Here is a 20,367-nt window from a genome sequence, read left to right on the forward strand (position 1 = left end):
CGCTGTATAACAAAGCGACTCCAAGATCTGTTTCCATGACAACAGCAGCATCACACAGGAAAGAGAATGGAGAGAGTACAAAAAGCCTCTTTAGAAATTGCTACCAAAATGCACACACAGCTTAGGTTGCTAAAAACAAATCTACGGGCACTGGATTTAGGGTTAAAAAAAAAAGTCTTTTCTATCTTAAATATATTCTCTAATGTGTAACTATTTTTAAGTTTCTAATAGGAACTGATTCAGAACACTATAAATACCATCCATCTGCCAAATTTCAGGAGGTCTAAAATTAGGTTATCAGGTTCATCAATTCCCCTTAGAAGATTCTGAAAGAAAGAAAGAAAGAAAGAAAGAAAGAAAGAAAGAGAGAGAGAGAGAGAAAGAAAGAAAGAAAGAAAGGAAGGAAGAAAGAAAGGAAGAAAGAGAAAGAAAGAAAACAAGGAAGGAAGAAAGAAAGGAAAGAAGGAAGGAAGGAAGAAAGAGAAAGAAAGAAAACAAGGAAGGAAGAAAGAAAGAAAGGAAGGAAGGAAGGAAGGAAGGAAGGAAGAGAAAGTAAGAAAACAAGGAAGGAAGGAAGGAAGGAAGAAAGAAAGGAAGGAAGGAAGGAAGGAAGAGAAAGAAAGAAAACAAGGAAGGAAGGAAGGAAGAAAGAAAGAAAGAAAGAAAGAAAGAAAGAAAAAAAAAAGAAAAAAAGAAAGAAACCAAGCCTTTTGAGAGCAGTACTAGAATGGTACTGAAAGTTCAAATTCTATGGTAAATAAATGCCGTTCATTTAGAAGCTAAAAACTATCATGAAAGCAACAAAAATCTTTTCTCAAATAAAATTGCAATGGGCAATACGAACAGGAATTTTGTAGAAGGTTCTTCAGGTTGTCTATAAGCTGCCCTCTGAGCTACACGTGTTCAGAGCAAACCGTACATTATCCACAGCATCCTATGAGGGGAGGAAGATCCACCCCCATTCCCTTCTATGGGTTTTGCTCAGTTTCTACTTTTCTCCCCTTGATGAGACAGAAATAAAAAGCAGCACCAAACTGCCTGGGGTCTCTTCTCTTTGAATTGTTTACATTTATTTTTCTACCAGGGCTCTTTCTTTCTAAAAATATCCTGGAACAACAGCTAGGGAGACCCATTTATTCTCGGCTACCTACTGGGAGGTAAGGCTACTTCACCTATGTGTGTACCAAGTTATTTTCAAAGCTAGTCTTGTTCTTCCCTGGTGTTTCTGTTTCAATAAACAAAGGGAACCTGGGGGCCTATTGAGATCACGTCCATTCTCAGCGTCCAAGCTGTTCCACAGTCCACACTGCCATCGTCAACACTGACAGAGATGGGGTCTTTCACTTTCAAACTGAAAGGTATGAAGTGTTTCGCAGAATGGTCTTGTGAGTAATTTTCTTACCTTTGCAAGGGGCTCGGAAGTTGGATGTTAAAATTTTATGGCATTTGCACAAAGAACTGGGAGTTACTTTTTGTTCTCAAAAACTAGCCTTAACACTAAGAGGCCACTCTTAGCATGATGGGCTCAGGAAAAGCTGGTGGTGCTGGTGTCAACAAAGTAAAATCAGAAATTCTGTCAGTGTCAAGGTTAAGCCAAAATGAATCTCACTGGAGTTTGTTCATTTCTTTGCTAACTTGAAAGCCACCTATGAGCCAGATTCCCTGTAAGCACCAAGGACATCTAGGCAGAAGGATGGCTTTGCTCTCGAGGGACCATGCACCGTACATGAATAGAGATGGAGAAGCTATGACAGCATTGTGGTTTGGAAGTCTCAAAGGACTGTGCACAGAGAAGAAGACAAGAGGCAGCAGGATGCAGGTGGAGAAGGGGCTGGGGAATAGCATCCATGCTGAAGGGGCAGGGGTGTACTGGGAAATCTCCTGAGAGGACCAAGGCTAAACCTGAATCTTGAAGGATGAATAAGACTTGAAGGAAACCTGGCACTCTTCCTGGGCCCCTCTGGAACAGCACAGCTCAAGACTGGCACATCTTGTCTTGTTTCTCGGGGCTCCAGGCTCTGAATTCCTTCTAGTGCTGGAAACATTTATCTATTGGGGCTTCCTCTTGGGGACTATGCTAAGCTCTGAGTAAGGACCACCCTCTGGTGCTCCAAAGGCCAATCCATCATTCTACTCAGGAAGGCAGCTCTCTTTGTCTCTTAGGGCTTCTCTTGTTCGCATGTTGAGCATTCCTGGCTTGTTTTCCAGGTCCTTCTGCCATGACCCCCCTACCCCCACAGTGCTTTGGTTATTTCAGCCTTTTAATACCTATACACAGCCTTCAGATGCTTCCCTGGCTGTCCTGGGCCATCAGGGAAGTGGCCCCTTAGCTTTGGGATGCTCTATTACTTCTGAATGCTGCCAAGTTGTTTCCTGAACAGTGGATTCATTCATGCACCTGATTTGTTCCAACTGACCATTATACCCCACTCCTAGGAGTAGCTATACAATAAAAATATCATGACTGAATGCCCTTATTAAAACTAAAAATATTTCATTAAAATATTACTTACTATCAAACAAAATATTATTGCCAAACCAGTCAATTTAGAAGTACAATCACCAGGCAGAAACAACCAACAAAATCTTGGGGATACAAGCAAACGTTAAGAATAACTTGGTGCTGAAGAGGTGGTTCAGTTGTGAAGAGCAATGGCTGCTCATGTGGCAGTCTAGACATGTGCACCAAACGGCTTCATCCCACACTGTTGAGCAGGGAAGACCTCTCAGACGGGTGGTCATATTTCATACAGATGACATCTGAGAAACTGGTAGCAATTTGTTGCAGTCTCAAAGACTTGCACTACTAGCATTAAAGTAAGGCACAAATGGCTCAGTGGAATTTTAGAACTTTTCAAAAATCATATTGTACTGACAAGATTAAATGTAAAAATATCCCTAAATCAAATCATTCTAAATATCAAAGTATTAGCAGTTTTGATTCCTTAAATTCCCTCTGTGTCTGTGCTCCCTGCACATAACATCTGCCATCATCCTAATCTTAGTAGTCACTTGAAATTGAATTTAGGGACCTGGCAGCATATGAGCCTCTCTCTGTGTCTTTCCAGCCATCTCTCCTTATTGTTACAAACTCCATCACCCTGCTCAACCCAAATGGACTTAACAACTCTCTGCTGCTCCAGTAGTAAAAGCCAGAGAAACCAAAGTCTCCTGAAGGAGACCCATGAAAGAGGACACTGCTTGCTGGCCATAATTGAGAATATCAAGACCCTATTAGACAAAAAGAGAGAGAGAGAGAGAGAGAGAGAGAGAGAGAGAGAGAGAGAGAGAGAGAGAGAGAGAGAGAGAGAGAGAGAGAGAGATTATTCTCAAAGTTCTAAATTCAATCCCCTTATCTCCCGTGTCAGGAATGGTTGCCGTTTAGAATCTGATGGTTAATTGGATACTCTGATTGAGAAGATACATTGTATTTTAAAATAGTTTTAAAGGCCACATAGTCTAAGGCTAACATTGTGAACAATAGTCTTTTTGTTTCAGAAATAGTATCCAATCCCAGGACAAGTCCCTGGCTTCCTTGGCAGGGCCAGTTTATGACTATGTGGTACAGCATTACAGTCAGAAAATATAAAAATAAAGAAAAATCTCCATGAGTCCTATGATATTTCCCTTTATTGTTAGTAGGAAGCAAACAAAACCTTGTAACATTTTTCATCTCCCATATTATATATGTATATGTGTGTGTGTGTGTGTGTGTGTGTGTGTGTATGTGTGAGTATGTATGTATGTATGTATGTATATCCAACAAACATGTAGCAAGGACTTACCATGTACCAGGTATTGTTTTAGGTTAAATGGAAATGTAAGATAAGGTCCTACTCTTGTGTTGTGTTCATGATAATGAAAAGACAAAGTTAATTACTGAGTGCCAAGGTTTCAGAAGGTGATGGAGGGTTTGAAAACCATCATAGAGGAATAGGACACCCATTGTAACAATGGAAGGTGCTCCAAAGACATGTCCCCAGGGGCACACCATCTAAACAGGGTAATAGAAGATATTAATGTAGATGGGGAAGATCTGAGCTTGGTCAGCAAGTAGGCAGGAGCCAGGCCACCACTGTCATGGGCTTTGTCCTGCATGGTAGGAGCCATGCCGCACTCCAATAGCTGGCAAGTGGGACAATACAGAAGTGACTGATCTGCTACACTTGCAGAGTCTCACTCTGGCTGTTGTGTAGAGGAGGAGCCAGATTGGGGATCCAGCCATGAACAAGCGAGGAGCCCTCCAGAGGCTGCTCCGAAGGCATCTTTGCTGGACTCCCCCACTGTCCGGCTGCCACATTCACAGACATTTACTGCCTGTAAAATGGTACCTGAGAGCACAACTCCAAAATGGCAGTGGTGTGTGGATTTTAAAAAGTCTGTTTCTCTTATATTCATAAATCATTTCAAATTTTTAAAACACCTGCCATGTTTCTTCCTTCGCTTCTGGTTCTGTACATGAAGTTATTCCGACCTCCCAGATTTTAGTGGGAGGAAATGGTTAAAGTGGATTACCTTAATCTTGGCGCATCATTCAAACACAGCACATGCTAAGAGAGCAGCCCTGGCTTTCTAATTTTAAGGACTTCTGTGCCTACTTCTCTTCTTTTTCAAGCTTCTCTGGTCTTTTATTATTTTTTTGTGTGTGGTTAATTTTAGTAACTAGAGAACGACTTGTTTAAGAACAAATGAGTCAGTACAGTTTAATATCTAGAAACCTAAAATCACCCTCCTCCACAGACAATACCATTTCCAAGTATGAAACGCTCATGTTTTAAACATTTATATTTCATGTTAACACAAGAAAGCTTCTTGCTTTAGAGCAGGGATGGGGGAGGGATGAGACAGGGCCTAGAAACTGCAGAGGAGGAGCAGAGAGCCAACTGCCTTCTGAAGTGTGTTTTACGACCTACGAGGACATGTTGCCCAGGTAAAACAGTTGCAGCAGGTATTTCAAAATGTATATCGGATGAATTTCTCCTGGGCAGGAATAGCAGCCAGTGACTCTGACACAGAGTGGTCCAAGCAGTTGGGTGTGGGTGGGATTTCATGCTAGATGAGAGGAGTAGAGGTGTAGAGGGGAACCAAGCACGGCCCCATCCTAACCTCCTTCAGCCTGAAACATGCAAACCTTCCCAGATGAACAGCTGAATAACTGGCCTTAACGCCAAGGAGTCCCAGTCCAGAAGCAGTAGTAAGGCTGAGTGTGTGGCTCAGCACTGGAGCATTCTTCATGTGTACTAGGCCTTGAGTGTCGCCCCCAGCATCCTTGTGTGGCACACAGTTGACAAAACAGGGATCACCTTCAGAAGGTTGCTTTCCAAATTGGCATTAGAGAAAAAAGGGGGTATGTACTAAATTGAAAAATTCCAGTCACCTAGTTTAATGGGCATCTTATATTATTTTGTGAGGGTTTAAATTTAAGCACTCAGAAGTAACTAACTTGAAAAGAAAACCACACATCTGTTTATTCAAAAAGATGAGAAGCAAAACAGCAACAAAGAGAGGCTCAGTTCCTGAAGACCATGCCTTATGATCCAGGAAGCCAGGAGTGGTTCTGAGAGACCACTAAAAACATTTTACATATTCTCTCTGGAAACCCAGGCTTCTGGGACCGGAAAGCTCAATCCTTTCTCTCTTATTTTGGATTTTAAATGTTTTAAGTATTTTTCTAAACTAGGATTTTTTTTTTGGTTCAAATTTTATTTTAGTTGCTAGTTGTAAGAGCTTGTGAATTTTACAAATAAGAGACTCATGTACTTTAGTTTCTTTTGAGTTGATATATATATATATATATATATATATATATATATATATACACATATATATATGTATACACACACATATAATAACTCATCTCTCCATCTATGCAGGCTTGATGCGCACTAGGCTTATGCCATAAAATTTCAAGGAAATATATAGGAGCTTTGTAAACTTTTTCATCTTCCTTTGTATCTGAATAAGCTTAGGTAAATGCATGTATTCATATAGGAATTCATAAATAGAAATAAAGTATCTGAAAGTTTAATGATATCTACAAGTACTTAATAACATCAACGTCATATCCAGTTTTGTATATAGTACATCTTAATATTCTTAATTTTTCCTTTATTTTTGAGAATTTCATACATGGGGAGTAGACATTCATATTTCATTCTACACATACATGAATTCTCAGTGTTTTCAACAAACAATGGTAGTCTGTACTGGGGAATATAGAAATGAATAAGATTTGGGGGAAGAAAGCATGGTCTACAGCAAGGGAAAAGCATTCTATGCTAAGGGCTCTGCCATCAGCCCCTGTGACTCACCCTTTCCAAGGTGCACAGCCTGTGTACCTGACATGATCAGTTTTATGTGTCACCTTGACTGGGCCACTGCGTACCCAGATATTTTGTTCACATGTGACTCTGGGTGTTTCTCTGACGGTGTTTGGGGATGAGAGCAATGCCCGAGCTAAGGAAGGTAGGTGGCTGTCATGGCTAGCTTCAACTGTCAAAAGCACCTGGAAGGGTGCTTCAAGGAAGGATTATCTAGAGTAGGCAGACTTTGGGGCATGTCCGGCAGGGGTATCTCGATTGTGTTAATTGGGGTGGGAAGATTTACCCACTGTGGGCAGCACCATTCCTTGTCCAGGGGTTGAGAGTAAGCTGAGCTCTAATATGTGGGGATCTATCAAATGTGGATGCACTGTGACTAGTGGCTTCTAGATTTGACGGTAGCAGGCTGTAACCTGCCACTGTGGGCCAAAATAAATCATTTTTCCTGTAACTAAACCCCTTTACACTTAAGTTGTTTTTGTAAGGGTTTTCTATGGCAGCAAAACAGGAAGTGAAACTAAGAAAGTCCGTACCTGGGTGAGCCCAACCTAAGCCCTGAAAGTCTGAATAGAAGGAAAGACTGACTAAAGGCTTTGAACGTGGGCTTGTTTCTTGCTCCCAGAAGCTCCTCCCAGGCTCCTGGGCTTACCAGTGTTCATACTGGGGCTGGGCTGAGGTCATCAGCTCCCCTGGGTCTCGGGACACCGACATAGGGCTGGACCAGGATAGGTGATCCTCTGCCTTGAACCTCCAGCTTGCCAAATCAACTTTGAAAGTCTTGGGACTAAGCCCCTAAACCATGTGTCTAATCCTTATAGAAAACCTCTTTACACTCACACAGGTAGATGCTTCCTGTTGAATCTGTTTCTCTGGAGAGTCCCGACTTGGACCCTTTGTAAGGACTCAGGCTTTGGGGCTGTGTTAAACCAGGAAACACCATCCTTTCCTTCCTCTGAGGCCTGGACTCTTATAAAGCTGACTCCTCTACATCAGCCACCCATGTTACCCTCCTGGAGCTTCTAGGATGACAAAGAACAAGGTCCCCAGCTAACAGTCACAGCTAAGCCATCGGGTTTACACTTTACTGATCGATCCCACCCCTCAGGAGGGGTGATTCAGGAGAGGCATGGCTGGGCTCACACATTGTGTTCCCTTTTAAAAGTCCTTTCATTCCCTTTTTTTTTTTTCCTTTTGCAGAGGGTGGAGAGAGCATGCCATGGTTTGTATGTGGAGGTCAGAGGGCAGCTAACTGTCGGCACTTGGTTCTCTCTTTCTAGAGATCAAACTCATTTTGAAGCTTGGCAGCCATGGCTTTTACCTGCTGATCCTTCGGCCCTCGTTTTTATTTATTTTTAACTACTAACATTCCACTGGGTAGAAGTAAGCAAGATGATGTAGTGGGGAAACAGATCAGAGACTATGCGACCAACCCTTAGGGCACAGTCCTGCACTAAGGACAAAGGGTGGAGAGGGGACACAGCTAGAAGGGACAAAGACACCCAGAGCACCAGACAACTCTGGGGTATCTGACTCTGGAGATGCTGGACAGACACTGATGTATGGAGAAGATGACAGGAGCAAGCTCTGGGGCAAAGAGTAGAGGGGACACAAGAATGAGGCCAGTAAGGACAGGAATGTCCACGTCAACATGTCATCCTAGACTTGGGCGTGAGGACCTCCAACACACTCCACATTGACAACATCTGGAAAGTCATCAGTAGGACTGTCAGGACTGTCTCAGGGATGGTGACAAAGTTCACAGGGACCATGACGTTCTGGTAGCTGTTTTCTGCTGTTATGTCGTTCTTTAAACAAACATTTAAGAGCAGGTTGGCTTATAAAGATAGATACACTGAATGAGTACCAGATAAAACAATAGACCGTCCCACTGTCCATCTCTTCTAGTCTAGACTCCACTCGGAGTTAACTCGTAGCTTCTGGCTCCACAGACTATGGATGGCAGTAGAGGGCACGCCTCCCACTGGCTGAATCTCTCTGAGCCACTACTGAAAGCTGAAACACACCTCTTGCAAGTGAGTTCATTTGACTGTTTAAGGCCTTTGATTCTACTGTAAGTAAGCTAGTGGCACTGTGGAGATGCTCAGAGGTCCTCAGCCAACCCCTCCCTTTCCTAGATCCCAGTATATGTGTGCCTCTGTTCACAGAGTCTTCCTGGCTCTACTTACGGAAAATGCACTAAGCCGTGAAAGCATCGCCAAGGTGAGGACGGCACCAGCTAACTGGGTGGGACCGTGAGTTCAGTTTATTTTCAAAGTGACTCAGTAGAATCCAGGAATAAGCCTTTGGCATGAGCCAAAAGCTCTGGGCTAGCTTTCAGATAAGGGTGAAGCCGCACGAAACATCTTTCCAGAAACTCGGTGCCCTCAAAAACCCCTCCTCCCTACTGTCTGAAGAATCAGAGCAAGCCACTGCAGGTCCTTACCCAGCCCTGGGGCCCTGCATGCCCGTTTTCATAAGGGTATATTTCTGGTCTCTCTAACGGGTGAGTTTCCTGTTAATATCCTTTCCAATATCTCTTGCCATAAGACTTCTCATAGTCACACTGACCCCAGACTCGGCCCCCAAGCAGGGAATGATTGACTGAAGACTGCCTCTCCGGTTGCTTTTGCTGCGCAGTCTATGGCACAGGAAGGGAGGATGGATCTGAAAGTGGACGAATCCAGCTCAGAGCTTAGAGCTCCACGCACCACCACTGAACTTCAGAAAAGACTTCATCACCCCTAGCCTTGGTTTTCATATCCTTACAGTAGGCAGACTGACAGCAGCCGCTTGCAGCTGGGTGCTATCCACAGAGGGGGATAATAATAAGATTCATGCATATGCATGACTTCACTAGGGATACGCTGTTTGAAGACAAAGGCCATGTTTTTTAAACATCTGCATCCCATAGCACCTGCCACATTATAAATGCGCGAGAAACATGGTATGATTATGTAACATGAGCAAATGCCAAAAAAAAAAAAGAAAAAGAAAGGAAGGAAGAAAAAAAAAGAGAAAGATGTTACATGTCAAGTGATACTATAAACAAGCCAGTTTGTGTGCAGTATGTCATTGAGCTCTGAGCCTTCAGCGGCTGCCTCCTCAGATGCTACCTCCAAACCCAGAGGCAGCCTCAGCGCCTGTATATCATAAACTCCCTGGCACCCTGTTCAGGAAAAACTAAAAGGCATCTATCATACCAGCTTTTGAATCAAAACAATGCAAAAACTGCTGCTAAGGTACACTATTCTTTTCTTAGTTTTTTTTTTTTTTTTAAAACTACACTGCACTAATCAAGAAAATGGTTTTCCATGGCTCCCTGTGACAAGCAGGGAAGACTGTCAGGTATGTCACACACATGGCTTAACATGTCACAATGAATGAAATACTCATTTCCCAGCTCTGAGGTTCAGTGTGAGTCTCACCTGCACTGAGAACATTCAGGTAAACAAGGCCTGGCAAGTAAAACTCGTGTCAATCCGGACATGGGGACATCACCAATCACTTCTCTCAATGCCAGGCCAGAGAGGGCAGAACACTCTATTTTTGGAAAGAAAAGACACAGACTCTCCCACAAAGAATTTACTTACAAACGTAAGCACTAACCAATTCCACTATTTTATCTACTTACTTTATTATTTATTTGGAAAGGTCTCCCTCTATTAGCTAAGCTGGTACCTGCTATGCTTGAACAGGGTGACCTTAAACTTAAGACAGTCCTCCTGCCTTTTTCTCCAAGTTCCTGAGATGACAGCGACCTAAAAACACTGGGTTAAATGAGAGAGCCTCAGGACAGCTCCCTAGGAAAGATGGCTTCAGGTAACTGGTTAAAAATTAAGTGATATATTTCTAGTTACAATGCACATATCTTTGAATTAATCAACTCTAGACCAAGGGACAGATACACCGTTTTTGTTTTGCTTTTTTCCTCTTCTTGCTGGGTTAGGGAGATAGATGATTCCCCAAGACCTGGCAGCTGCACCCTGCAGCTCGTCAGGCCTAGGATGAAGATGGCATCTTTTGAGGCTGTTTTTTAAACTTGCAACTAAACTAACAAGGTTCTGAGACAACAGAGGTGCTTCCCCATGCAGGACAAACTTCTGTTGCTGTGAAGCTGGCACAGAAGATAATCCACCCACTGAAGAGCAGAATTAGCACCGGGGCTTTGGTGTTGGGTTTGTTTCCCTGAAATAACTTCTTTCTCAGGCTTCCCATGGCATCACGGTGAGTGGGGAGAGGGCCTCAGTGGGTGGGTGCAGAGTGGGCGTCCTGAGAAGCTCACTCGGGGACATCCCACTGGGACCTGCGGAGCATGGGTTTCTCTGCCTGTGCTGATGGTAGGCCCTCTTGCAATACATGTCACCTGAATTCTGGCTTGGCAGCTCTTTTCCCATGAGGGTAGGAGATGTGTCCTAGTGTAAGGAACATTAAAATATGTATTTTGCAAGCAACATTAGGAAAAACAAACCAAACAAACAGCCTGTCTTCACATGATGCTATCTCCATGGAGTCCCCGAATTGTCCCAGAGACTGCACATCACCTCCCACCCCTAACTCAATAGCCCTGCATTTCTTCCCCTGCATGGCTGGTATCCCTCACGGCGTATGGAGCCACTGTCCCTACTGTCCCGCTCATCCTTGCAGTGGAGATAGCCCCACTTTGTGAGGTCAGGGGTTCTCCAGCTCCGTATGCTTTAGGTAATAATGGGGTGGTATTCAGGGACAGAATCGACTTCAAAGACCACCTGTCAAGCTGGAGCCCTCTGTCTATAAGCAAAAAACAAAACAAAACAAACAAAAAACAAACACCCCCCAAACAAACAAACAAACAAAAACCCCAAAAACCCAAGGTTGAGGAAGGGTCTCAACAGCGTGGGCAAGAAGCAGTGCACTCTGGGAGATTTCACCCCAACTCCATTGTGCCTGGATCTTATATGTATCTCCCTTGTCTTTATCAGCCCACGAATTAAAAATAAAAGTGTTGGAGTAAAACTGGTATTGCTCAAAAAAAGCCATCTATTTGGGTCTGTATTAAATGTAAAAACACACTTGAAAGAAAATTATAAAATCCACTAATTCAATTTGTCTCTAGATTTATTTTAAATGCTTTTGTTTTATCTTAGGTGAATCTCTGAAACGTGAAATTTTAGGCAACATCAGCGGTCTTTTTTTTTTTTTTTTTCTTTTCTTACAATGGTTTCTAAGACATAGGGCTGAACTCATGGTCACAGTAAGGCAATGACAACTCGGACTCCTACCCACGGCCAGCGGCTAGCTGCTGTAGGGTTCTGCTTCTGCTCGGCTATCATTTGCACCCTGGCTTCCATGGCTGCTTCCCAGTGTTGACAGGTATCAATTGCTCTCAGATCTTTGAATGAGACAAATTTTATAAATTCTCAGACTTGGAGATCTGCCCATTCTGGACAAGTCATATTCACAAGTTACCTAACTCCTTCCTTGGGTGCCCTTCCAGACATACTGGCAAATACCAGGCGTCTGTAAGCATTTTGGCTGACTCCCTCCCAGTTGAGGTACAGACATGACCAGGAATTCACCTGAATCCTGTTCAGTGGTGCTGTTCAGGTACAAAATGCATAAGATATGCTGTGAACAGTCTCCCCAAACAGTATATGCCACTGGCAAAGGCCCATCCAAACAGCGCAGCTAAGCGTATCAGAAATACAAGGCAAACATGAGCCCGTCAGATAATGGGGAGGCCTCTTAATAGGCACCATCCTGTCAAATATACCTACATCCAATGTACAGCATGAGCAAGTCAGGGATTATAGACGCACACCTATTCTTTATAAATGGCATATAGGATGGTGTTTATCCACCTGAATCTACAGAGTTAAGAGAAGGCTGTGCATGACAGTGTTGAGGGCATCATTAATGCCGTGAGGACTCTGTGAAAATGCTCTACAGCTTTGCTCTCACTTAAGGTATAGAGACAGAGAGCAGAAGATGACTGAAAGTGATAATATATGAGTACACATACATACACACACATACACACACACACATACACACACACATATACACATACATACATATATACATATACACACATACATACACCAGTGTGTGTGTATATGTGTATGTGTATATATATATATATATGTGTGTGTGTGTGTGTGTGTGTGTGTGTGTGTGTGTGTGTCTACACATACATATTTTTCACATATGTATGCATGTATACTGACAGACTGGAATGCCCTACCTCCCCTCTGTCAGGGTGAGCTTTGCAAACAGGCATAACTGAAGATTAATAGAGACATTCTAAGAATAGGAAGGGACTGCAGACAGAAGGCCTGAGAGCTGGTGAGCTACGGAAGCGGATACACTCTTAAGAAGTGAGAGGATCGGTCTTTAGATCAGTCGGCCATTGGACCCATTGTAACCCTTCCTACCCACCTGACCTCCTCGTGGCCAGAACAAGGAAAAGAACCCCGTTAGAGAATAGGGTTCATGGAGCTGAAGACAGAACAATTCGAGTGGTTCCTCCACAGAGCAAAGTCACATTCACTGTCCCTGACACAAAGTAAAATGAGGTCTTATTCCCTCTGCAGCCAGTCTGGGTCCCCAACCACCTCTGAGTCAGTGGGGAGAGGTGAAAAATTATTTTTATGCAAGGACCATTTTTAAAAAATGTGTTAGGCTGCTATCTCACAAAACTTTAGATGTGGGGATGGTGGGCAGAACCCTAGCTGCAATCTCAGGCTGCATGCCCAGAGCTTAGTGGCCTTCCAGTCCTGCCTACTTTCTGAGCCATGCACCCCAATATTGTTACTTTCCAGCTGGGGGCTCCTTACTCTGAAAATCCACAGCCCCAGTAACTAAGCATGAGGTCGTTAGGTACCTTCTACATTCTTTTTTTCCTTTACTTGGATGGTGCGGGGTTGCTCCTAGACTCAAAGAAATGCTTGCCTCTTTTCTCCCTCTATGCTTTGAGGTAATGGAACATCCCTCCTTCAGAGAGAATGAGAGGCTGAGAAATTGACCTGAGAATCTTCAGGGGTCCTTTTATTGAACCATGAAGCCCTGTCTTTCTTCAGATACCCAAAATGAATGCAGACTTTCAACTATGGTGGTTTCTTGAGCCCAAGGAGCGCCTCTGTTCAGAAGAACTCAGAACACACTTCCACAGGCTGCTGCCATCTGGGCACAGCTGGCTTCTTCTCCAGTGCTTTTCTGACCCCTTATTCTTGAAGATGGTGGGGCAGGGTAGGTCCAGTATCTGTGGATTTTATGAGCTCTCTGACTTCTCTGACTCCCTTGGAGTGGAGCTCTTTGGAGGCATTAGCAAGCAGCACATAAACACCAGTGGTTTCTTTATGCAGTGAAGAATTCACTATTTCATTGAATTCACCATTTAACATTTTAAAATTTTCTAAGGGAAAAATGCTCAGAGCAGCTTTTTATCATAAATTCTACCTCATCTTCCCCTCTCCACCCATTCTTGCAATGGGCATTTCCCTTTGGCACTTTTGTAAGTACTTGATTAGAATTGCCAATACATGCTACCAACCTTCTCCACTGACAGCACACGCCACCCACCCATCGGCCCCTCTTCCTTTCCCTTCAGGGCTCACTCTTTGAAGGAGCCAATCACAAACCCATTAGATGCACAACAAACAGCATACAATGGTACCCAGGACGTTTTTTACTTTCTCTAGTATGCCTCAGTATCCTTACTACAAAACAAGATTAACCTAGACTGATCTCTAACACCCTTCCAGCTCTGTAGTTCTGTGTCTTCGAAATGTATTCAGAAAAGCACATGAGATGGGGAGATGGCTTAATGGTTAAAGTGTTGGCTGCACAAGCCTGTGGACCTGTGTTTGGATCCCCAGCACCCGTGTAAGGGGCGCAGTGGCATGCAACTGTAATCCCTGTGCTGAGGTAGGCTATGTGTAGCTGGACTTTAGCTATTTTGTGGGTTCTTCTTACTTCCACTCTTCTCCACACCTTTTCTTCCACCCTTTCAACCCCCTACACTAGACAGGAGAGAAAAAAGCATAGGGGGAAAAAGGGTGACATTATTGTTAGACCACTTCCCGCTAATTAGGGGCATTGAGTTCCTTGGGGCAAGTTTGATCTTCAACATCAGGATATTTAATTTCTTCTTGTTGTTTCTTCTTTTGCACCTGACTACCTAACAAACCATGACCACCAACAACCAATAGCAACCAACCACCAGCCAGCCCCACCCTGCTTTTGGGACCCTAGCATTTATATATCCTCTGAAAACTTGACAGAATTCCAAACATCACACAATCACAGGAAGTATCTGCAGCTGGCAAAATCACATCCCTGCTAGTGCATGAGGCAAATCATGGTCAGATGCTGTGGACAATCTGAAGCAGCTCCATATTCCATATCTGGGTTTAAAATGAAACAATATTATTATAATATTTCTCTCTGTGTGTATTTTTTTTTTTTAAAGAAAACCAAAATTCCAGTATTGTCATTAAGCTAGAGGGCAGAGACATGCGGATCCCTGGAGGTCACTGCAAGCCAGTCTAGCCAAACCAGCCAACTATACAGGGCAGTTCTCTATCCAGAATGCGTTTCTAACACCTTGCCTGTGTGGCTTAGTGCGACCATCTTGTGGTTTTCTAAGACTTCTTCAGATTTGTACAATGACCACCAAGGATATAGAGGGATGACATGTCATGTGCCCTGGCTGAAGAAAGCCCAAAGTCATGGGTCTCTGAGCTCCAAACAGGAGGGACAGATGTTCTTGAAACAGTATACATGATCCTCTGTGAGTTAGACACGCAGGGCTAGCTGAGTCCTTATATCTTCGTACGTCTCACGAACCGTTTTTTCTTCCTTATATTGAAACAAGTCATCCCCTTAGCATCACCTTTAAGGACGGGAAGCCCCATGCCTGCGGGAAATTGGTACACTCACTGCAAATGGCATAGGAGCAGAACTTAGCTGGACACCAGGCCACATGTGTTCCCATTTCATCCCATGCCAAGCAGCTCCTCACAGAGGCTTTTCTGCCTGGTTCTGGGATCCAGGAGCAGGGTTGACCATAGGATGAGCATCCAAACAGGAAAGCATTCTGAGTATGGAGAGACTGTTGAAAACTAGTGTGCACCAATGGACCTGTGATCTAAGCCGAGACGTTCTCATGCAAACTGTGGGACACTGTGCATTGATTATTTGTGTTAAATACAGATCGTTAGAGTCTGCATAACCAATGCAAACAGGATCAATTGGCATGCAGACCCTGCAGGAAGTGACTAACACATACAAAAGCCCCCCCCCCCCCGTCCCCCGTCCTTCTTCCTCCTACATCTCTAGCTGTTCCTTCTTGGTCTCCCTCCCCGGTCTTCCTCTCTCATCAATGGGATAGAGTTCCTTAGAGCTCTGTCCTAGAATCTAAACGCCTTTAATCCCTCTCTACATCCTCTTTCTAGGCCACAGGATCGATTCCTCAGTCTTAACAAAATTATGAAATCTGTGTCTTCTGGACACACCCCCTTCTGACCTCCATTCACACTTGGTTCCCACACAACTGTCTTCTCAGGGTCAGACTTCTGAAGCTCAAAGGACCCAAACTGAAACCACTGTGCTCCCTCAAATACACGTTCAGTCCTATAGTGCCTCCATCCATCCATGTATTCTGAGTATCTCCATCTCCATGACCTCATAAAGACCAAAGGTTACTTACGTGGTTCTCAAATAATCCTTGAATGTGTTCCCTCCTCCTAAATCCACTGATTCTAACTCCACCAAAGCACTGTCTTAGTTCTCTAGAGAGCAGGTGCCTCCCCAGCTGTTGATATGTCTTCCCATTTTCCAGCAGTACAGTGACCCACTTCCAACCCAATGCGTCTCCTAAAAGGAGACCAGAGTAACCTTCAGCAGATGCTCTGTGGTGTTACATCACTTCTCACTTAAAACTTTCCCTGGGTCTCCATCACTTCTGAGATTGTATTCCAAATCCCTAGCGAGACACCTGATGCTCAGCTTTCTCCAGCCCTCACAGATTCAGCTCCTAGCTACATCTTGGCTTCCCTACCTGCTTTCCCTTTATTTGAAACAGTTCCTTCAACAGCCCCTTAAATCCCAGCATACACACACACACACACACACACACACACACACACACACACACACACGCCTGTTTTCTGCCCACTGTTGAAACTCAGTTTAAATTCAGCTTCATCGAGGAATTCTTCCATGGCCACTTAGAATAGGTTATTTAAGGATACTATTCAGTGTGCAGATGTCCCATTTTAATCAGTGACTTTTAACTGTCCATTTCTGAGGGGCGTGGATGAGATCTTGAGTGAGCATGTGCATTGTTGGTGTGAACATGGCCATGTTAAGGACCTTACTGCCTCAGGCCCATGGAAAGGGCAACACCTTCCCTGGGTGAGGCCCAGAAGCGTGGCAAAGCCTTTCTCTGATCCACATATGAGTGTGTATAAAAGATTGAACAGCATGCATGCCAAATGTAGCAGCCACAGCTTCCTCCTCCAGGATGACTGCAACCTGAGGCTGCTCCCTTACAGAGATCTCCCACAGAGACCAGTTTATACCTCTCTTCCTGGCATTGCCTATGCACTGAGTTTTTGGGCTATGTAGTAGGTGGTCTCCAACAGGGTGAGCCCGGCCCACCCAGCACCAGCTTTTCTGTATGTGTGTCTGTTGGCCTCTTCATTTCCAAGTTTCCCAGGTCTGGTTTCCAGGACCAAACCAAACAGGCTAAGAGGCTCACTTTCCCCCAGAACAACGCACAACAATGGCTGAGCAGACAGTTAGATATGTGTTAATTGTCGCACCTCAAGATGCAAGACACATTTTGGTTCATTATAGATTTTTAATAATTGATACTTAACTGAAAATGCAGGAAAAGGAAGAGAAGGACTATCTGTGCTCCTGTAACCTACCCGTAGCTTCTTGTTCTGGATGCGGCAGGGATAGAGAGGAGAGTAAAGAGACAAGGGAGGACCGAACAGGAAGAAGATGGGAGTCTGAGCATGGAAGGGAAGGGACTGAAACGTGCTGCTCTGAGAGGACTTCAAAACATGGACAACAGGATGTCAGCTTTTTAGGAAAGTTGGTAAGAAAGCCCAGGCCCAGAAAGACAAACACCACATGTTCTCTCTCCTATGTGGGTCCTCATTTCCAATTCTTATCTATGTGTGTCTATGTGGGAGTGGATGTGTATTGAGGCCAGGAAGCTAGAAGGGAGCCATGGGAGGAAGGAGAACAGAGGTGTGGAGTTGGGCAGCAGAAGAACAGCTTGTTGGGAGAATGAAGAGGCCAATCTTGGGGATAGGAAGCCTTGGGTCGGAGGGATGGAATATGGATGGAGGAAGATCACCCCAAAATAAGGATGCGTGAAAAAGCGACAAGGGAATCTGACTGTTTTGCAAGTTAATTAAAGCACAAGAGGTAAGGATCAGACTGTGAACAGAGGTAAAACCACCCCCAGAAGACAGATTATTCAGTAGGACACCCTTCTTACGATTGCTTTGTCAGGGAGGCCTCTGGGCCCCCCAAGCCCCAAACAAGGCAAGTTCCTGCCACTGCTCTTGGTCGCTCACCAGAATTAGATGGTAAGACCTGTCATAGAAGATGCCACAGCGTTGACTGGAACTGAGCCAGAAGTGTTCCTCCTTCTGGCTGCTACCTTGTATGATGCTGAAAGGTGCTACGCAGGACGTTGAGAGAGAAATGCCATCAAAGCCCATAGCCAACTGTGAACCTTGTGTGGGACACTCCTGTCTTGCCAGGCTATATACCCCCTGGTACAACAGTGACGTAGCTTCCATAGAGGTAACCAAGCACTTTATGATTTTTCTGACTGGATTTGAGGGCATTTCTTGCCTCCGAGGGTATTGTAAATCTGACAGAAAGTCTATGGTTGTAGTGGTCATAGAGCCTATCGAGGAAACAAATATTGTTATTCTGCTAAACAGATGTATCAAGTTGTATTCATGTTTATGTCCACAGATTGGTGCTGCTCCAATCTTTGGTCAGAAAGCTTTCAGTTAGAGAAGCAGTGGGAGTTAGTTATTGCAGAGATTTGTAGCTGGTTAGTCACGCCTGGTCCTGAGTGGGCATGTGCATCACGTCTACCAGGGAACACTGGAGAAGCAGGGAGAACACGAGGAGGAATGTTATGGACTGTGGTCCTGTGGCAAGTGATGCCCACTGTACTCGTGAACTCACATGAGCTGTGATTACCTCCATAGACTAAACAAGATATGACCCATCGACAGTCCATCACAGATGGAAGAGGGGCTCTGAGGAGCCACTGGCAGTTAATGGCTGCCAGGGGAGGGGAGACATTTTCTTTGATGGCACAGCCACCTAACAGTTGTTTACACTTCTGTAATAACCCCTCACCTATGTTTGTGTAAGTAACCTGGGTTGAATTCATTGGGTCACCAAACAAACAAAACCAAACCAAGACACAGAAGTAGAAGGTAGACTGGGAAGAGAAAAGTGATTGGTGAGGTAGGAGGGTATGAGAGGGAATTGGGAGTAGAATATGATCAATTTATCCAAGATATCAACATGAAACCTTTTGGTCTTGTTTTATCTCTAAAATGTCCTATAAGGAGATATAGTTTAGAAAGAAGAAAAATATGGAGAACTGAGTTAAGAGAGGGAAGGACACTAGTTTTGGCCGCACATAAGCAAGGCAGTCAACTTTTCAGGGACTGGAGCTGCCTCATACACAAAGTGATAAAACACAGAGACATGAGGTGTCCGCTTGCCAGTCACTCTAAGCCCCAAGCATCCATCAAGGCTGTCTCTACCAACCCCTTAATCAAACCATCAAAGGTATATTTCTTTACTACACAGGTTGTAACAAGGCACATCTGAATTCTTCATAGCCCACTGTGAAAATGTCACCTTCTGAGAAATGTCCAGTTTCTCTGAGAAGCCTCTTTGAACCAGTTTTCTTGTAGGAGTAGGTGTCATAGGTGGGAATTGTGGGAAGGCCAAACGTAAGGATAAATAATCAAACTGATCTAGCGTGAGGAATTCAGCCTAGAAATGCCCCCCCCCCCATTTCAGTTAAAACGTTTTTATTCACATGGCACCAAATGTCTTTCCACCCAACACAGCTCAAACACCAGTGCTTCACTTTTCACCGTGCCCTCTGTCCTCTGCCGGTCTTGTATTTTGGTAAGAAGAGATGAATCTGACACGGTCAATACAAACAGGGAGAATGAGGACATAAATAAGTGAAATAAAATTACTGGCCATCTCAGAGATTGCGGTCAGCGAAAGAGCTGCCCACAGCATCCCTTCAATACAGGCATTTATGGCGCTCAGTGAAAATGTGTTCTCTCCTTGCAGCTAGGGGCAGTTTGTTACAACGCTCAAGACAGATTGCTGACTATTGTTGTAATTACAAACTTTCAAAGATAAACCAAGGCTGGTCCTCGCCCATTGTGAACTGTATCCATAGAGTTGTTACTATAGGTTGGGGGGTGGGAGGGGCGGGATGGATACAAGCTAATGATTTTCCTCTGAGGATATGTCTGTGAAATAGCGCACAGCTGAGAAGAATGATGGACATATTCATTATTACAAGACGAAGTGAGAAAACCGAGATGTCTCTTTATTAATAGCATGTTCCAGAACAACGGCTGTATAGGCAATAAAAAAAATAAATAACCTCAGACATTCGAGTTAACATCAAGTGAGAGTTTTCAGATTACTTACGTCAGTGTCAGGTCCCTTATCCGCACCCGGACAAGAGAACGTAACGAACTCATGGCACCTCTTATGAACCACAAAACAGCAAACTGAGGAGAGAAAAGAAAATGAAAATCAGAAGGGTTTATATTTAATATACCATATGGTGAGAAGTCATTTTGGTTTCGAGACAGACAGAATCTCACTGCAACACTAAGGCATTTCACTCAAAAATCAGCAACATTTTAATTCGATTAAGCTTGCAGATAATTCCATAAAATGCTCAGGAAAACTTCTCAACTCTAAAGCTGGGGAGAGAGAAGATCCAAAGCCTATGAGATACTTCCTCAATGTATATAACCCAGGG

At 44.0% G+C, this 20,367-nt stretch overlaps 1 protein-coding gene and 1 long non-coding RNA gene across 3 annotated transcripts in view; one reads left to right on the forward strand and one right to left on the reverse strand.

Moving 5' to 3' along the window:
- Prkca (protein kinase C, alpha) overlaps positions 1-20,367 on the reverse strand; it is a 410,502-nt gene that overhangs the window by 238,716 nt on the left and 151,419 nt on the right. Inside the window, exon 3 of the mRNA NM_011101.3 lies at positions 20,028-20,110. Within this exon, the coding sequence (NP_035231.2) occupies positions 20,028-20,110 (83 nt within the window). The remainder of the gene's footprint in view (positions 1-20,027; positions 20,111-20,367) is intronic.
- On the forward strand, positions 836-16,458 carry Gm11655. Of its 2 annotated transcripts, none has more exons than XR_003949783.1 (3): positions 836-10,139; positions 10,412-10,544; positions 11,444-16,458. It is a non-coding gene; the product is annotated as a predicted gene 11655 (long non-coding RNA). The 2 variants fall into 2 exon arrangements; XR_003949784.1 differs by having other exon boundaries at positions 836-9,914.

The sequence above is a fragment of the Mus musculus genome, chromosome 11 (assembly GCF_000001635.26).
Source record: "Mus musculus strain C57BL/6J chromosome 11, GRCm38.p6 C57BL/6J".
Lineage (NCBI taxonomy): Eukaryota > Metazoa > Chordata > Mammalia > Rodentia > Muridae > Mus > Mus musculus.